We start from the raw sequence: 15,159 nt of genomic DNA, 5'->3' as shown, positions 1-15,159 counted from the left end.
CATTTTTCCTATCTTATTGCTACATCACATTTTGTTGCAATTAAAAGTTGACACATTTGTTTCTCCCATAGTCTGTGAACTCCTTCCGGTCACACTGAGTCCTCCTAGTGCACACTCCTCTGTCCTGTCTTTCACAGAGTAAGAATTCAATGAATGTTTACAAAATTAAACCATGAAAATCATTGGTCTACACACACACACACACACACACACACACACACACACGGGCCTAAAAGTAATGGACACATTTCAGGTACTCGCTCAAATGATACAGACTGATACTGCCAGCCATGCTGAGATCGTGCACTGCCCAGCTTCTAGGGGTACAGAGATGAAGAGTAAGTTCTCATCAAGGACCTGGCTTTGGAACTGGGTTTTGAGTAATTCCAGGCAACTGGAAGAGGAAGGCCCCTCGACACTCTAGACAGCAGGAACGGAAGAAGCAAAGATGTAGAATTCTAGGCATGTGTGGTTCACCCCCAGCCTGGCATGGTGACCCAATGTGTGGATGGGGCAGGGCCCACTCACGTTGGTCATCCCACTGACAGAAGAGGTAATGATCTTCACAGTGTCCATGGTGACTTTGTGGACCATCCTCTCCTCCAAGTCCCTCTGATAAAAGTTCTCCCGGCGATTTGTCTGGAAGAAAGAACCAAGGGATTCCCACTTGTGGACTGGCAGGGGCTTGCTGTGGTCTCGGGTATGGCCTCGGGTATGGCCTCCTCACTCCCCAGGGGTTCCATGCCCAGACACTGAGCCTACAGAATGCTCAGAGCTGGGACCCCACACATTGTCACCTGCAGGTTCACTGTGTATCTATGAACTCATGTCGTGAACGGATACGCAGGTTTCAACACAGGTATGCTGAGTGGCATTCTCCCCTCTGCACTGTGGAAACCATTTCCAAGTCCAGCTGCTCTATGGTCTGCATATTAGGGCCACTCACCAGTTTGTAGGTGGATAAGGTCAGTTGCACAGACACGTACTTCAGGCCCCAGCCTTTGATTCTCTCCTGGTAGCCAGAGAGAGCCAACTGCCCAATGATGCGGAGAATAGCCATCCTCACCTGAGGGGACAGGACCGTGGACGTGCTGGGGGTTGGGGTGGGCTCCAGGGCACCCAATACTGTGACATAGAGAGCTAGGAATTGGGGGTGCTCTGGGCTAGAAGGGGCCTCAGGGGCTGATTACTGCCCACTCTGCGCACCTCCCCCTGCCTCATCCGGGGTCCTGCTCTGCAGCATGCCCACCTGGGAGCCTCATTGAGCCTTGGAGAGACACAAAGCTCCTTCCCTCCCTTCCAACCTAGGCTGCTCCATTCTAGCAGCCCTTGCTGTGGGGAGCCCATCTGTTATCCTGGATTCCCTGGGGCTTTCTCCATTGATGAGAATCACTATGTGCAGGAGATGCAGAATGAGCCTCTTCTCTCTTCCCTCCACAGCCTCCAGGTACTGAAGACAGCTCTGCCTAAATCTCTAGCCCCCATTCTCCTCCATTGCCTCTCTGATATTCCTCAAAACTGCTGTGCAGACCCTCACTACGCTGGACCTCCCTTCCCCAGCCTGTGGCCAGAACCAAGCTCCACTCCAAGGTGGATGTGGCTGCCATGGAGCCTGGGACTGTGGTTTTCAGCCTTTTGAGGGCGGGTAGAGGAGTACCCCTTAGTTGCTTTTTTCACATGTGATAAAGACCTTAACAAAACCCTTGGCAGCCGAATGACTCTAGCTGCAGCTGGATTTACTCGGCCTCTGCTGGGTCCAAGGTGGCGCCTGAGACACACCACTCGAAAACTCTAGATCCATGGAGAGAATGAGGTCTCGAGAGTGGAACCTCAGCTTTCACTGGCCTCGCCATCCTGCAGCCCCAGCCGAGACCCGATGGAAAGCAGGGTTTTCCACCAAAAGCCTCCTCTGCCTCCCAGAGTCCAGACTTCCCTTTGCCTCCCTGGCAGGGTCCCCTGAGTGCCCCCCATTTCCAGGTCTTTGCCCTGTTACCTTGGACCGGGTATCAGAGATGGTGTTCTTGACCACCCGGATAGCCAGGTAGATGGCCCTGATACTCATCCTGGGCTCTGAAGGAGGAAAACTGGGTGGGCTGGAGGGCTGCGGCTCAGAGAGATGTCAGGTGGCTCGCCCCATATCAGGGCCTCGCGTTCTGGCTCCTCCCACATTCCCCAAGCTCAGGGGCACTTTCTTAGGAGCCTCCCTGGCCATGCTCTTCCTGGCCATCTCCCTCCCCTCTGTTGTTTCCATGCCTCGTTCCCTTGGCCACTGCTTTGCGTGTATCTCATTTGAACCCAGGTGAACTCGCCTGGAGGGCAAGATCTCTGCCTATGAGCTCTTTAGTGCCCTGCAGCTGGGAACAGAGCACTGAGCACGAACTGGGCATGCAGTGGGCACACAGAGGTTGCAAATCACCACCGTGAAGAGCATGGGTCCTGACACCAGGCCTTGCCTGGGTTCAAATCCTGGCTCCACCGCATCCCAGCTGTGGGACCTAGAATGAATTATGTAGCCCCTCTGTGCCTCAGTTTCCTCGCCTGTAAAGGGTGGATAATGACAGTGCCTCTCTCACAGAGTTAACACAGTGCCTGACACACTGTAAGGGCTGGGCAAGTGTTTGCTAGTTGTACAACTGATGACAGCACACTCAACTAAAGGAGGAAGCTTAAGAGGGGCAAGAAAGAGCCATGAGAAGGTTCTGGAGAGGGCTGGTGTGGATGGAGGTAGAGTTAGACATTCAGGATGATACTGTGTTCAAGGCTAGGTGTTACTAAGTCAACCCCAGAGTAGGAAAAAGGAAATGAGAGCAGGTAGAAGGTGGTAGTCAGGCACTAAGTGAGCATGAGACAATTGAGAGTTTTCATCTTGAAGATGCAAACTGTTTCTGATTATAAAAATAGTATATGGCTGCATAGTATTCCATGGTGTATATGCGCCACATTTTCTTTATCCAGTCTAAGCTGGAAACCACCATCTTCAGCAAACTAGCACAGGAACAGAAAACCAAACACCTCATGTTCTCACTCATAAGTGGGAGTTGAACAGTGAGAATACATGGACATAGGGAGGGGAACATCACACACCAGGGCCTGCCAGAGGGTTGGGGGAAAGGGGAGGGAGAGCCTTAGGACAAATATTTAATGCATGCAGGGCTTAAAACCTAGATGATGGGTTGATGGGTGCAGAAAACCACCATGGCACATGTATACCTATGTAACAAATCTGCATGTTCAGCATAGGTATCCCAGAACTTAGAGTAAAATTAAAAAGAAAAAAAAGATCTAATTTCCCTGAATGAAAGAAAAAAATAGTATGTATTCATTGAAAAACTAAAATAAAAAATAACCACTTTTAATAGATTGTGTCCTTCCAGACCTGTATATGCATAAATGAACATAGATTTCTTCCACATCACTAAGGTCATGCTATCAGTACTGCCCCGCGTTGTATTGTTACATTTAATATAAAGAGGGCAGCTCTTCCACAAAAAAGTGGACTGACTACACACTTTTTAATAGCTGCATAATATTCCATTATTCCACAAACTCCCTACGGAAAACCATTTAGGCTGTTTCTCATGCTTTGCTTTTAATACAGTGTTTTAATGAGCACCTTTGTCCAATACTTTTGGGCAATTATTTCCTTTGGACAATTGACAAAAAGTTGGATTGCTGAGTGAAAATTTTGGTCCCTGTCCAACTGAGCACCCAAAATCATGTATTGATTTACATCTCTGTCAGTGAAGTATCACAGGTGGTTTCTTGTCACCCTAGACCCTAGACTAAGCACCTAGCGATAAGCAAAGTATAACCCACAGCCTGTTCCTGTAAATAAAGTTTACAAAACCAGCCATGCTCAGGAGTCCACAGCTGTTTTTGGTCTGCAGTGGTGGAGCTGAGTAATTGTCAAAGACACTATATGGACTGCAAAGCCAAAAATATTTTTACTATCTGGCCTTTTACAGAAAAATGACCAGGTGAACTCTAGCCATTATCATCTCTATTCATCGAACAGGTAAAAAAGGATTTCATTGTTGCTTAAATGTGCATTTCTTTAAGAGAAAGGTTTAATGGCAGCACAAGGCCCTTTATATACAGTTGCCCAATTTGTGCACTGAACAAAGCTACCCAACTTTAGGGCTGAGCAGGAGCTGCCCATGCTCTTCTAACCATTATGTACCTGTAGGGCTGCGTGCTGCCAACAGGGGCCTTCTTCAAATTCACACAAAGGCACAGTGTGAGCTAGTGCCTTGGTTAGGGACAGGGGTTCTCTTTAAATATCAGGGCTAGGTTTAGAGTTTGGACTTAGGAATTAGAATCAGAAGTGTAGACTATGGTTGAGTATTGAGTCCACGGGGCTTCAGAGTTATGCCTATGTGGTGTAGTTTGGCCTCATATCCAGCCTCTGATTGAGCTTTGGAGGTTAGCAGGAGGATTCAGGTTAACAATTCGGACTCAGAGGGTTGGGCGTGGGGAGGGTAAGCCACAGTGCTGATTAGGTTAAAGCTTAGAAAATGCAAAGCAGCCAAGAACCTTGGCTTTCTTGGCCCACCCAGTAGTGTCCAGGAAGTGGTAATGCCCGGACATGAATGAAACTTGCCTCCCTTGTTCTCCACCCTGCCTGCCCCGCCTGCCCCGACCTGCCCCGGCCCGCCCCGGCCCGCCCCGGCCCGCCCCGGCCCACCCTGCCTTGCTCACCATCTGCGCTCACTATAGCCCTAATCAGATTCAGAGTCCCCACGCGGACGGCCTCCTTGTTTGTCTCCATCTGGCTGAAGAAGAACTTCATCAGCTCCTTGGGGTAGGAGCGAGCTGCAGGGTGGAAGGACAGCTTTAGTCATGCTCACCGGGTCCAGAGCAGGCCCAGCAAGGCAGTCCCAGTCCCAGCGCTCAGAGAGGCCAGGACTCCTAGAGGCCCCCTGCAGGCCTCGGGGTAGGCAGGGAGCACCCTGCCGAAGAGCCTCACCGAGGGCTACGAAGCAGTGGACCATCTCCATCAGGTTCTGGCTGCTGTACTGATGCTGGGCCGGGGCCTTGTTGCACACCTGGGGAGGGACGTGCAGTGAGGCTGGAGGAGATCTCAGGGACACAGGTGCAGGGGCAGCCCAGCTGACCATACCTGGGGCTGCATGGGCACCACAGCCTCACACCCCATCAGGAAGCACACGAATGAGTTGTGGGCCAGGCCACCTCCCGCCGCCAGCTTCCTGCTGATCCACCCAGAGAATGCCCTTGTCCAGCTGAGCTTGCCGGCCTCACCTGGACGTGCAGTTCTGTGAAAATGGTGTGTAGCTGCATTTGGGGGACGGGAGTGTTGGTGATGACTGACACTTCCAGGATCTGCCTCAAGACCTGCAGTGGATAGGCAAATGGTGGCAGGTGACCTTCTACCAACTCAAGGTCGAACTCTCGACCCTTGCTACTCAGGGGCCCACTGACCCACTGAGCATCAGCATTCCCTGGGAGCTGATTAGAAATGCAGACTCTCAGGCCCTACCCCAGTCCTGCTGAATCCAAGCCTGCATTTCACCCAGTCCCCAGGCTGTTCCTAACCACAGCAAGGCTTGGGAAGTGCTGTGCTAGGCTGCTGAGTGTGGCATTCAAGGCCTCCTTCACCTAAAAGTGAATCCCATTCTTTAGCCAGAATGATCTACAAATGGCTCCTAAATCAGTCACATCCCTTTCCACTCCTTGCTTTAAGAGCTGAGACCCACACCCTGCTTATAGATGAGTGATCCCTTTACATGGGCACCAGCTCCAGCCACAGCTCCACTCGGAACACTGCAATGGCTCCATCTCACACATCTCACCCCTTTACCAAGGCTGCCTTGAGTTGACTGGTGTCCTTCCAAAATTCAGGCTCGCCCAGAATCTGAGAATGTGACCTTATTTGGAAATAGGGTCTTTGTGATGGAATTAGTTCAGGATCTCGAGGTGAGATCATCCTGGATTTCAGGTAGGTGTCCTTGTAAGAAGAGGACACAGAGGGACACACAGGGAAAGGCCACGCAATGAGGAAGGGAGAGATTGGAGTGATGCCGCCACTGTCACAGAACACGTGGGGCCACCAGAAGCTGGAAGAGGCAAGAGAGTTTGCTTCCTTAGAGCCTTCAGAAGGAGCACAGTCCTGCCGACACCCTGAGTTTGGACTCCTGACCTCCAGGACATACAGAGAATACATCTCTGTTGTTTCAAGCTACCCATGTGTGGTTCTTTGTTACAGCAACCCTAACAAACTAATGCAAAGGCCACAGCCTCACTGCAGCCTCCGAGGGACCAGCACTTGGTCCCTTCCACCCGGAAGGGCAGTGTTCATTTCCCACGAGTCCCACGGGTGCCAGGCTCCACGCCCCTCCCTTGCAGGGCACAGATGTCAGGTTGCTGACACAGTGTCAAAATATCTGACATCCCCCGGCTCCCACTCATCCCCCTTAAACACTTGGGAGCCCCCAATTCCCTAAGCCTCCTGCCCAGAGCCGTGGCTGCCTGGCCGCTCGCCTGCGTGATGAAGAGCGCCTCCAGGCCACCCTGGTACTCCGCCAGCAGCAGGGGGATGTAGTCGTAGACCTGCTCCCGCAGGTCATCGTTGGGCAGAAGGAGGCCGAGCATGGGTTTCAGGGACTTGATCACCCCCAGCTTCACCTGCCACCAGAAACCAGCGCTGGGACCCATTGTCTCACCACCCTCCAGCAAGGCCAGTGACCTCAGCCCCAGCCACAGAATCCAACGGCACAGGACAGAAGGGGCCTCAGAAGCAGAGCAAGGTCTTTCCTGCACAGGCGGCCGGGTTTGAGTCCCTCCCACTTAGCAGCCACATGACCTTGAGCAGGTACTTAACCTCTCTGTGCCTGAGTTTCCTCATTTGCCAACTAGTCCTATATCACAGAGTGGGTGTGAAAATAGCTCCCATGGGTAAGACGCTGGGAGAGTGCCCAGCATGTAACAAGTGCTCTCAGGATTATCACCAACCTTCATCAAGGCTGGGCTCGTGAATGAGGCTCCTAGGTCCCAGCCGTTCAGCATCCATGAGTTCCCCGGCTCTGCCATGAGTCAGGTCACTGCCCTCTAGGGTCCTGGGAGTAAGTCTGGACCTGATGGTCTCTCAGCACCTCCCGGCCCCACAGGCTGGGGAGCTGTGGCCTGGGGACCACCAGGCCCTCCTAAGAGGGGTGCATCTCACCTCGGGGTTGTGGTGCCTCAGCCACACTGTCACAAAGTAGCGATACATGGGGAACACCTTCAGGGCAAACTGCTTCTCGGTCATCACGGGGTACACGCTCTCCTCCAGGTGCTTCAGATAAAACTGCACCGTCTCACAGAAGGTCTCCATGGCTACCAACAGCAACAGGGGAAAGCACTTGGCGCTAGAGTGGCTGGAAGCAGAACCAAGCCTTCCCAGCCCAGCTTCCCCGGAGGAAGTGCTCATGCCTTGCCATAGTGAGCAGGCTGCACCCTGCCCTTCCAGCCCCCCACAGCACCTTCATTTTTACTCTGCGTGCCTGTGTGTGCGAGAACTGAGCACCCAGGGGTGTCTGGGTCCCTCTCCTTCAAGGACAGAGACGGGGTCAAGGGCGAGGCCTGGAGTATGACCCTTCCCACATCCTGGGGATTCCAGGTCAGAGGGCAGTGAACAGTGAACACATGTGGCCCTCTTTTTCTCAGGCACTAGGGCTTTTTATAAGCCCACAAGAACATTAAGTAATCAAAATCTGGGGCAAGGTGATCAGATTGAAATAGCATCTAAGATCAGCCCCCGTCAAGCTCCACATGGAGCCGTTTTCCCCGGTCTCCCTCTCCTGTGAATGCTCATTGCTGTTCTGTGGTCTCATGAAGTGCTTAACTACAAAGCAAGCTAAATGGAGTCACAGTAGCAGCTTCTTCCCTCTAAGCCGGGATCTTCTAAAAGGCCCCCACCGTGTCTCAGCCTCTTGTGCCCCAGGCAGCCAATCAGAGGCCACATGAAGTAAAAGATTAAGCAAACTTCTTTGGAGAACAAATGAACAGTGCACCTCTTTTTCAACAACCCCTCCATCTGCTCCTTACCCAGCAGTCTCCCTCTGGCGCCCTGATCGAGCCAGACCTACAGGCCCAAGTGGGACACTCACCACCGCAGATCGCCTGGCGTATCTTGGCTTCATTGGCAAGTCTCAGCATGGTGAATATGGTAGCCAGGGTGATGCCCATGTATGGCATGAACTCAAACACTGTGAGGTTGTGAGGGATGATTACAGGGAGTTGGGGCTGGGGGTGAGCAGGGAGAAGGCAAAGAGGACAACTCTGCTGCCCTCCACCTCCAACCCCTGAGAGTCCAGAGCTGGCTTAGCCCTCTGCCTGGCTGGGGCCCAGGAAATAGTCCGGGAGTCAGAAAAGCATTAAAAAGTGAGCTAGAAGGCCAGGCATGGTGGCTCATGCCTGTAATCCCAGCACTTTGGGAGGCCGAGGTGGGCGGATCACGAGGTCAGGAGATCGAGACTATCCTGGCTAACACGGTGAAACCCCGTCTCCACTAAAAACACAAAAAATTAGCCGGGCGTGGTGGCAGGCGCCTGTAGTCCCAGCTACTCAGGAGGCTGAGGCAAGAGAATGGCGTGAACCCAGGAGGCGGAGCTTGCAGTGAGCCGAGATTGCGCCACTGCACAGCCTGGGTGACAGAGCGAGACTCCGTCTCAAAAAGTGAGCTAGTAGCAGGTGACACAGGAAGAAAGCCAGGCAAAAGGGGAGGAAAGGGAAGAAGAGAGAGGACCAGGAGAAGGAAGAGGAGGTCCGAGAGAGGGAGGGAAGAGAGGAGAGAAGAGCCCCAGGGAAGAGGGGGCAGGAAGCAGAAAGAAGCAGCTCCCAGAGTGAGTCCGTCCTCCCGGACACAGGCCAGCCTCCTTCAGGGGTCCCACAAATGTTCTTGGGCGAACACAGAAGCAGGGAGACAGCAGGTGAGAGCAAGGAACTGAGAGAAGGCACAAGGCCAGCAGAGAAAAAGAGCAGACGGAGGAAGGAAGGGAACCGTAACAGGCCACCCTGCGACAGGAGGCAGGCCCCTCCGCTCCACCCACCCTGAGTGCACCCCCATCTTCAGACTTCATAATAATCCCCCTCACTGCTGTCCCTTGTCCTCTTTCCAGGCCTGCCTTCTCTTCCTCCCCTCCCACTCCATCCAGGCCTTTATCCCCAGCAAGCCGTGAAGCTCTTCCACCTCCCGCCTTCCCCAGCCTTGTCTCACAGGACCCCTTGGCAGGATGGGCATCACGGGGGCCTCCACCCCTTGAGATTGTTCTCCGTGTGCCAGGCCTCACATTCCATGCTGTCTCTTACGACTCCTCCTGAGCCTTGCCAATGCCAGGACCCCTCCGGGCTGGGTCCTCTCTCTACTTTCACTTCCGGGTATCAATGGCTTTGAACATCACCTACACTCTGAGGTCACCAAGAACCAAAGCCAAGCCCAGACCTGCCCTCTGAACTCCGCACCACAAATCAACTGCCCCCTCCACCTCTCCCCGGGGGCTCCCACAGGCAACACGAGCTCCACACACAGCACGAAGTTCTTCACTTGAGCTCCCAACTCTCAGTGCTTCTAGCTCAGGAAAGGAGGCCAACACACTCCCAGTGGCTTGCTGCCTCTGCCCCTTCCCCCGTCCTCAGCAGGTCCCATCTTAGAGCCCCTTCCCACCTGTCACCCCTCACCTCATGCTTCCCAACCCAGCCACCACCACAAGTACCCACCTCCTAGTTCCTCTCCATCCAGGCAACAGTCAGAAAGGGCTTCCCACAACCTGCATTCACCAGGCGACCCTGCAGCTTAACGTCCTTCGATAGCTTCCTAGTGCCCCAGGTGACGTCCCCAAGGCCCTGCCTGACTCTCCCCCTCATCTCTCTCTCACTCCTTAACACCAGCCACAGCCACTTCTCAACTCTTCAGAGAATCCAAGCTCTTCTCTGCCCCAGAGCCTCTGCAATGTTCTTTCTGTGTGGAATGTTCTCCCCATCCCATGCTTCACAGACATGCTTCCTCTCTGCCTTCAGGTCTTAGCTGAAATATCGCTACCTCAACAAGGGCTGCAGAGATGGGGTCCCCTCCCTTAGCCAGATCTCGAATGCCCATTTGGCTGCTCTCTTCATACCCGTCACCTCCTGTTACAAACATCTATTTCCTTGTTTGCCTGTTGGTCCTTTCTGAGCACAGGAGCCATGTGTGTCTTATTTATTGTAGTGGCCAGGTACCTGCCACAAGGCCTGCGTGGAGTGGGAGCTCAGTGCATGCTTTTGGGATGAAAGGAAGCGAGGGAGGATGGAGAAGGAAGGAAGGAAGGAAGGAAGGAAGGAAGGGGGGGAGGGGAGGGGAGGGGAGGGGAAGTGGAGGGGAGGGGAGGGGAGGGGAGGGGAAGGGGAGGGGAGGGGAGGGAGGAAGGAAGGAAGGAGAAAAAGAAAAGGGGAGGGAGGGGAAAGAGTAAGTAAGGCAGGCAATTAAAAAGGAAAGGAAGGAGGAAGGAAGGAAATTGAAAAAGAAAGAGATGGAAAGACAGAACAATGCAGGTGGAGGGGAGACAGAGAGAGGGGAAGAAGGATGAGAGGCAGAAACACACAGAAAGGGAGGGAAGGAAGGAAGAAAGGAAGAAAGGAGAGAAGAAAAGAGGCGAGGAAAGAAGAGTGGGAGGGAGGAAGGGATGGAGGAAGGGAGGGATGAAGGAAGGAAGGAAGGAGAAAAAGAAAGAGGGAAGGGAAGGAGTAAGTAAGGCAGGCAATAAGAAAGGAAAGGAAGGAAGGAAGGAGGGAGAGAAGAAGGAAGGAAGGAAAGAAGGAAGGGAAGGAGGGAGGGAGGAAGGAGAGAAGAAAAGAGGGGAGGAAAGGAGGGTGGGAGGGAGGAAGGGATGGAGGAAGGGAGGAAGGAAGGGAGGGATGAAGGAAGGAAGGAGAAAAGAAAGAGGGAAGGGAAGGAGTAAGTAAGGCAGGCATATAAAAGGAAAAGAAGCAAGGAAGGAGGGAACGAGGAAGGAAGGGAGGGAGGGAGGAAGGAAGGAGAGAAGAAAAGAGGGGAGGAAGGAAGGGTGGGACGGAGGAAGGGAGGAAAGGAGGGAGGAAGGAAGGAAAGAAGGAAGGAAGGAAGGAAGAAAAGAAGGAGAAAAAGGGGGAGGGAGGGGAAGGAGTAAGGCAGGCAATAAAAAAGGAAAGGAAAGAGGAAGGAAGGAAGGAAATTTAAAAAGAAAGAGAGATGAAAAGACAGAACAATGCAGGTGGAGGGGAGACAGGAGAGGGGGGAAGAAGGATGAGAGACAGAACACACAGAATCTTAACAGCTAAGAGACAAAAGGACTGCAGAGACAAAACGAATAAATTTTAGAGGGAAAAAGAGGGAAATGAAAGGGAAGGGGAAAAGGTAAACATAGGAACAGATGGGAGGGGCAGAGAGAGGCGGAGACCAGGAGGGCACACTGGGCCAGGCTGAGGGCCCTCAAGCCCCTACCATTGCCGTTGGCCAGCTTGGCCAGTGTGATGATGACAAATTCATCAGTGAGGTTGAGGGGCTTGAGGTGGTGCTGCAGCTCGTACATGACCAAGCTGAAGTGGTTTCGGGACAGAGCCACCAGTGTGTCGCTGGCCACCTCTGCCTTCATATAGCCCTCCATCTGCAGGCGACGGGAGAGGGATATATGGCACCACCACCAGCCGGGCCTCCAGGAAAACCCTCCTACCCCAGGCTCTCTCCATCCCTCCTGGCTCCCTTGGGCTCAGCCTTACCCCTGCTCTGAGAGGTAACTGCACAGGGCTGTGGGCATCCTGGGCCAGGCCCCCAGTGGCCCAGCTCCTGGGCTGGCAGAGAGAAGGCACCCATGGAGCTTGGGGTCCTACCTCTGGGATCTCCCTCATCTCCTTGGAGGCAATGGCCACCAGCCTCTGCACGCACTGCTCCTCCAGCTCCCCCTCCTGCTGGATGATCTCCTGGAGGATGTTATAAATGTTGACCTTGCGCTGGGTGGAAATCTAGGAAACAAGTATGGTGGGTGGAATGGACCTCACCCTGCCCCCGGCACAAGTCCACCTCTCTCTCCCACCATCCTCCTTCCCTACACCCAAACCACCAGCCTCCAAACACACAAATCTTAGATCCCCATTCCTCCATTTCTAAATCCTCCTGCTTCCCTTCTCCTGCCCTTCTCATCTCACGGGCCCTGTCAATATGACTTGCGTATCTGTATTCCTGCCCCTGATTTCAGTAAATATCTGGCAAGGCACGTGTTAAGTGATCAACACACAAGGTTCTCTATGCATGGGGCATTGGCCATCTTGAAAGCCCAAAGAAGGCAGGCTCACCTTGCCTTTGCCCTATTGAGGGAGTCTGTGGGCCCAGGAAAATTGCCTCTTACTCTCTTCCAATTCCTGCATGATAGCGCTTATCACCACTGAAAATGACCTGGTTTAGGATGGGATTGGGCAGATAGATTGCACATCCCAGATCACACCTGGAGGGTCGTATTTGAGAATACTTTTAATCAGGCATGACAAGTCACTCTTTTTTGTTTGTTTGTTTGTTTTTGAGATGGAGTCTTGCTCTGTCGCCCAGGCTGGAGTGCAGTGGCATGATCTCGCCTCACTGCAAGCTCTGCCTCCCGGGATCATGCCATTCTCCTGCCTCAGCCTCCTGAGTAGCTGGGACTACAGGTGCCCGTCACCATGCCTGGTTAATTTTTTTGTATTTTTTTTTTTTAGTAGAGAGGGTGTTTCACCGTGTTAGCCAAGATAGTCTCGATCTCCTGACCTCGTGATCTGCCGGCCTTGGCCTCCCAAAATGCTGGATTACCGTGCTCAGCTGACAAGCCACTCTTAAGGAATGAGGGTTACTTTCTAGGTGGGGCCACTGCCTGCAAAGCCCTCAGGAAAAAATGTCCTTCTACCTCTGGTGGTAGGGAGGTCACTCACAACAGTCCAGAATCCTTAGCAAATTTGGGGACCTTAAGAAGAGAGGAATTCACCCAAATGTGTAAGTTCTACTGGTGAAATCCAGTACAGGGAGTCTTGGTCTTGGTTTCCTACTTTTGGGATAGCAAATAATAGGGATTTGTAAAACTCCAATCAGAAATCCCTATGACAGCTCCCAGAAATTAATGATGTGGCCTTAGTAGCTGCTCAGTACTGTGTGGCTCAAGACCAGTGTTTCTCAATCTTTATTATTATTATTATTACTCCCAAGGAAATTTAGACTTTTTTCCTAATCACACCCCAAAGAGACTTTAATGCCATATATATATATATATATATATATGTATAGACATATATATGTGTGTGTGTGTGTGTGTGTTATACATATCCATGCTTTATACATGAAAAAGTAAAATTTTCTTTGTCCCCCAAGAACTAGTTTAACTTAATTGGGGGGCAATATCACCCCATTGAGAATGCAAGCTCTAGATTTTCACAGTAAACTCAAGGAGGCCAATATGCTTAATTAACACTCTTACTGCATCCTATACAAATAGCCAGGCAAATTATAAGAAGATCAGCCTCTTTTGTGATCAAGAATAATCTTCGGAGAATATTTATAGTCACAAGAGAAAAACTGTCAAAGACTTGGAAATAACAAAAGCGATCACTGAGTGGCCTTCCAGAGCAGAGCTTGGTTCTGTCTGGCAGATGCTGTGGAATTACTGGATTCTGTAGAGTGTGCATCTGTGACTGCCAAGGCTACTTTATATCTCTGTAGGGGAAAAAGTTAAATCCTAGAAAACTGATAACAATGCACATGTTTCCTCCATAGCAATGAAAATGATTCCTGTTCATGGCAATGCAAATGGATTTTGTCTGGTAAAGCATAGGTAAAATTCTCATTTGAACAGCTTTTAACATCTTACTGGTTCCCGAACTAGTTAAGGAGTAAATAAAATCTTTGATGCATGTTAATTTTGAAAATGTGCCTATTTGTTTATTGTCTGTTTATTGCCACTGATGACTGATTAAGACCTGTGTGTTAATCATGGTTTCTTATTTTCTCCATTTCCTGATGCTTTGACACCTGGGTCCTTGCTGACCCTAGAGAGACTACTCCTCCCAGAGCTAGCTAATTCCTAGAGATAGTAAACAAGTTGTCCATCAGCATGCTTTTTAAATACAAAACAACTGTTACAGATTGAATCATGTACCCTAAAAATTCCTATGTTGAAGCCCTAACCCCCAGTGGGATAGTATTTGGAGATGAGCCCTTCAAAAGGTAATTAGGGTTAAATGAGGTCACAAGGGTGGGACCCTAATCTCATGGGATTGGTGCCCTTATAAAAGAAGCAGAAGACACAAGAGTGCTTTCTCCAACTCTGTGCATGCACAAGAGAGCCACATGAGGACACAGTGAGAGGGCAGTCACACAAGAAAGCCAGCAAGGAAGCGAGGCTTTACAGAAACCAAATTTGCTGGCACCTTGTATTAGTCTGTTCTCGCATTGCTAATGTAAGCATACCTGAGACTGGGTAATTCATAAAGAAAAAGAGGTTTAATGGACTCACAGTTCCACGTGGCTGGGAGGCCTCACAATCATGGTAGGAGACAAAGGGGGAACACAGTCACATTTTACATGGCAGCAGGTAAGAGAGAATGAGAGCCAAGAGAAAGGGGAAACCCCTTATAAAACCATCAGATCTCGGGAGACTTATTCACTACTATGAGAACGGTATGAGGGAAACCACCCCACGATTCAAGTATCTCCCAATGGTTCCCTCCCACAACATGTGGAAATTATGGGAGCCATAATTCAAGGTGAGATTTGGGTGGGGACACAGCCAAACCATATCACACCTCAATCAGAGACTTCCAGCTTCCAGAATTGTGAGAAAATAAATTTTTGTTTTCTAAGCCACCCAGACTACAGTACTCCATTAGGGCATCCTGAACAAAGTATTCCAACCAACACAGAGCCCCTCTCCCAATCACCTCCTTTATTGGGCTCTCACACTCTGGGCCACTATCCACTTGCCCTAATCCCACAGGGCAGGTATCAAACAGCCGGGGACAGCTACTTTGCCCCATGGTCCACTGAGAATATTCAAACTAGCTAATTCTAAGCCTTCTTACCCTACCTCACCAGTTTCTTTCCACAGAAACCACAATAAAGCCTGTTGCTTATAATTTCCCCTGACTCCCTCTGCCTCCTCACAGACCCTAGTGCTTCCCCTGTGTGACCCTGCA

At 51.3% G+C, this 15,159-nt stretch overlaps 1 protein-coding gene across 1 annotated transcript in view; it reads right to left on the bottom strand.

The window, feature by feature from the left end:
• The window catches only part of MROH2A (maestro heat like repeat family member 2A), a 59,125-nt gene that overhangs the window by 32,895 nt on the left and 11,071 nt on the right, over positions 1 to 15,159 (bottom strand). The window contains exons 4-14 of the mRNA XM_054550011.1: positions 11,839 to 11,970; positions 11,453 to 11,615; positions 8,106 to 8,204; positions 7,181 to 7,332; positions 6,499 to 6,642; positions 5,260 to 5,352; positions 4,967 to 5,045; positions 4,699 to 4,812; positions 1,994 to 2,070; positions 947 to 1,066; positions 529 to 639 (exon numbers count right to left, since the gene is read on the bottom strand). Coding sequence (XP_054405986.1) covers positions 529 to 639; positions 947 to 1,066; positions 1,994 to 2,070; positions 4,699 to 4,812; positions 4,967 to 5,045; positions 5,260 to 5,352; positions 6,499 to 6,642; positions 7,181 to 7,332; positions 8,106 to 8,204; positions 11,453 to 11,615; positions 11,839 to 11,970 — 1,284 coding nt within the window. The remainder of the gene's footprint in view (positions 1 to 528; positions 640 to 946; positions 1,067 to 1,993; positions 2,071 to 4,698; positions 4,813 to 4,966; positions 5,046 to 5,259; positions 5,353 to 6,498; positions 6,643 to 7,180; positions 7,333 to 8,105; positions 8,205 to 11,452; positions 11,616 to 11,838; positions 11,971 to 15,159) is intronic.

This window comes from Pongo abelii, chromosome 11 (assembly GCF_028885655.2).
Source record: "Pongo abelii isolate AG06213 chromosome 11, NHGRI_mPonAbe1-v2.0_pri, whole genome shotgun sequence".
NCBI lineage: Eukaryota > Metazoa > Chordata > Mammalia > Primates > Hominidae > Pongo > Pongo abelii.
Note: the sequence above shows the minus strand (reverse complement) of the source record. Positions and strands in the feature narration are given on the sequence as shown.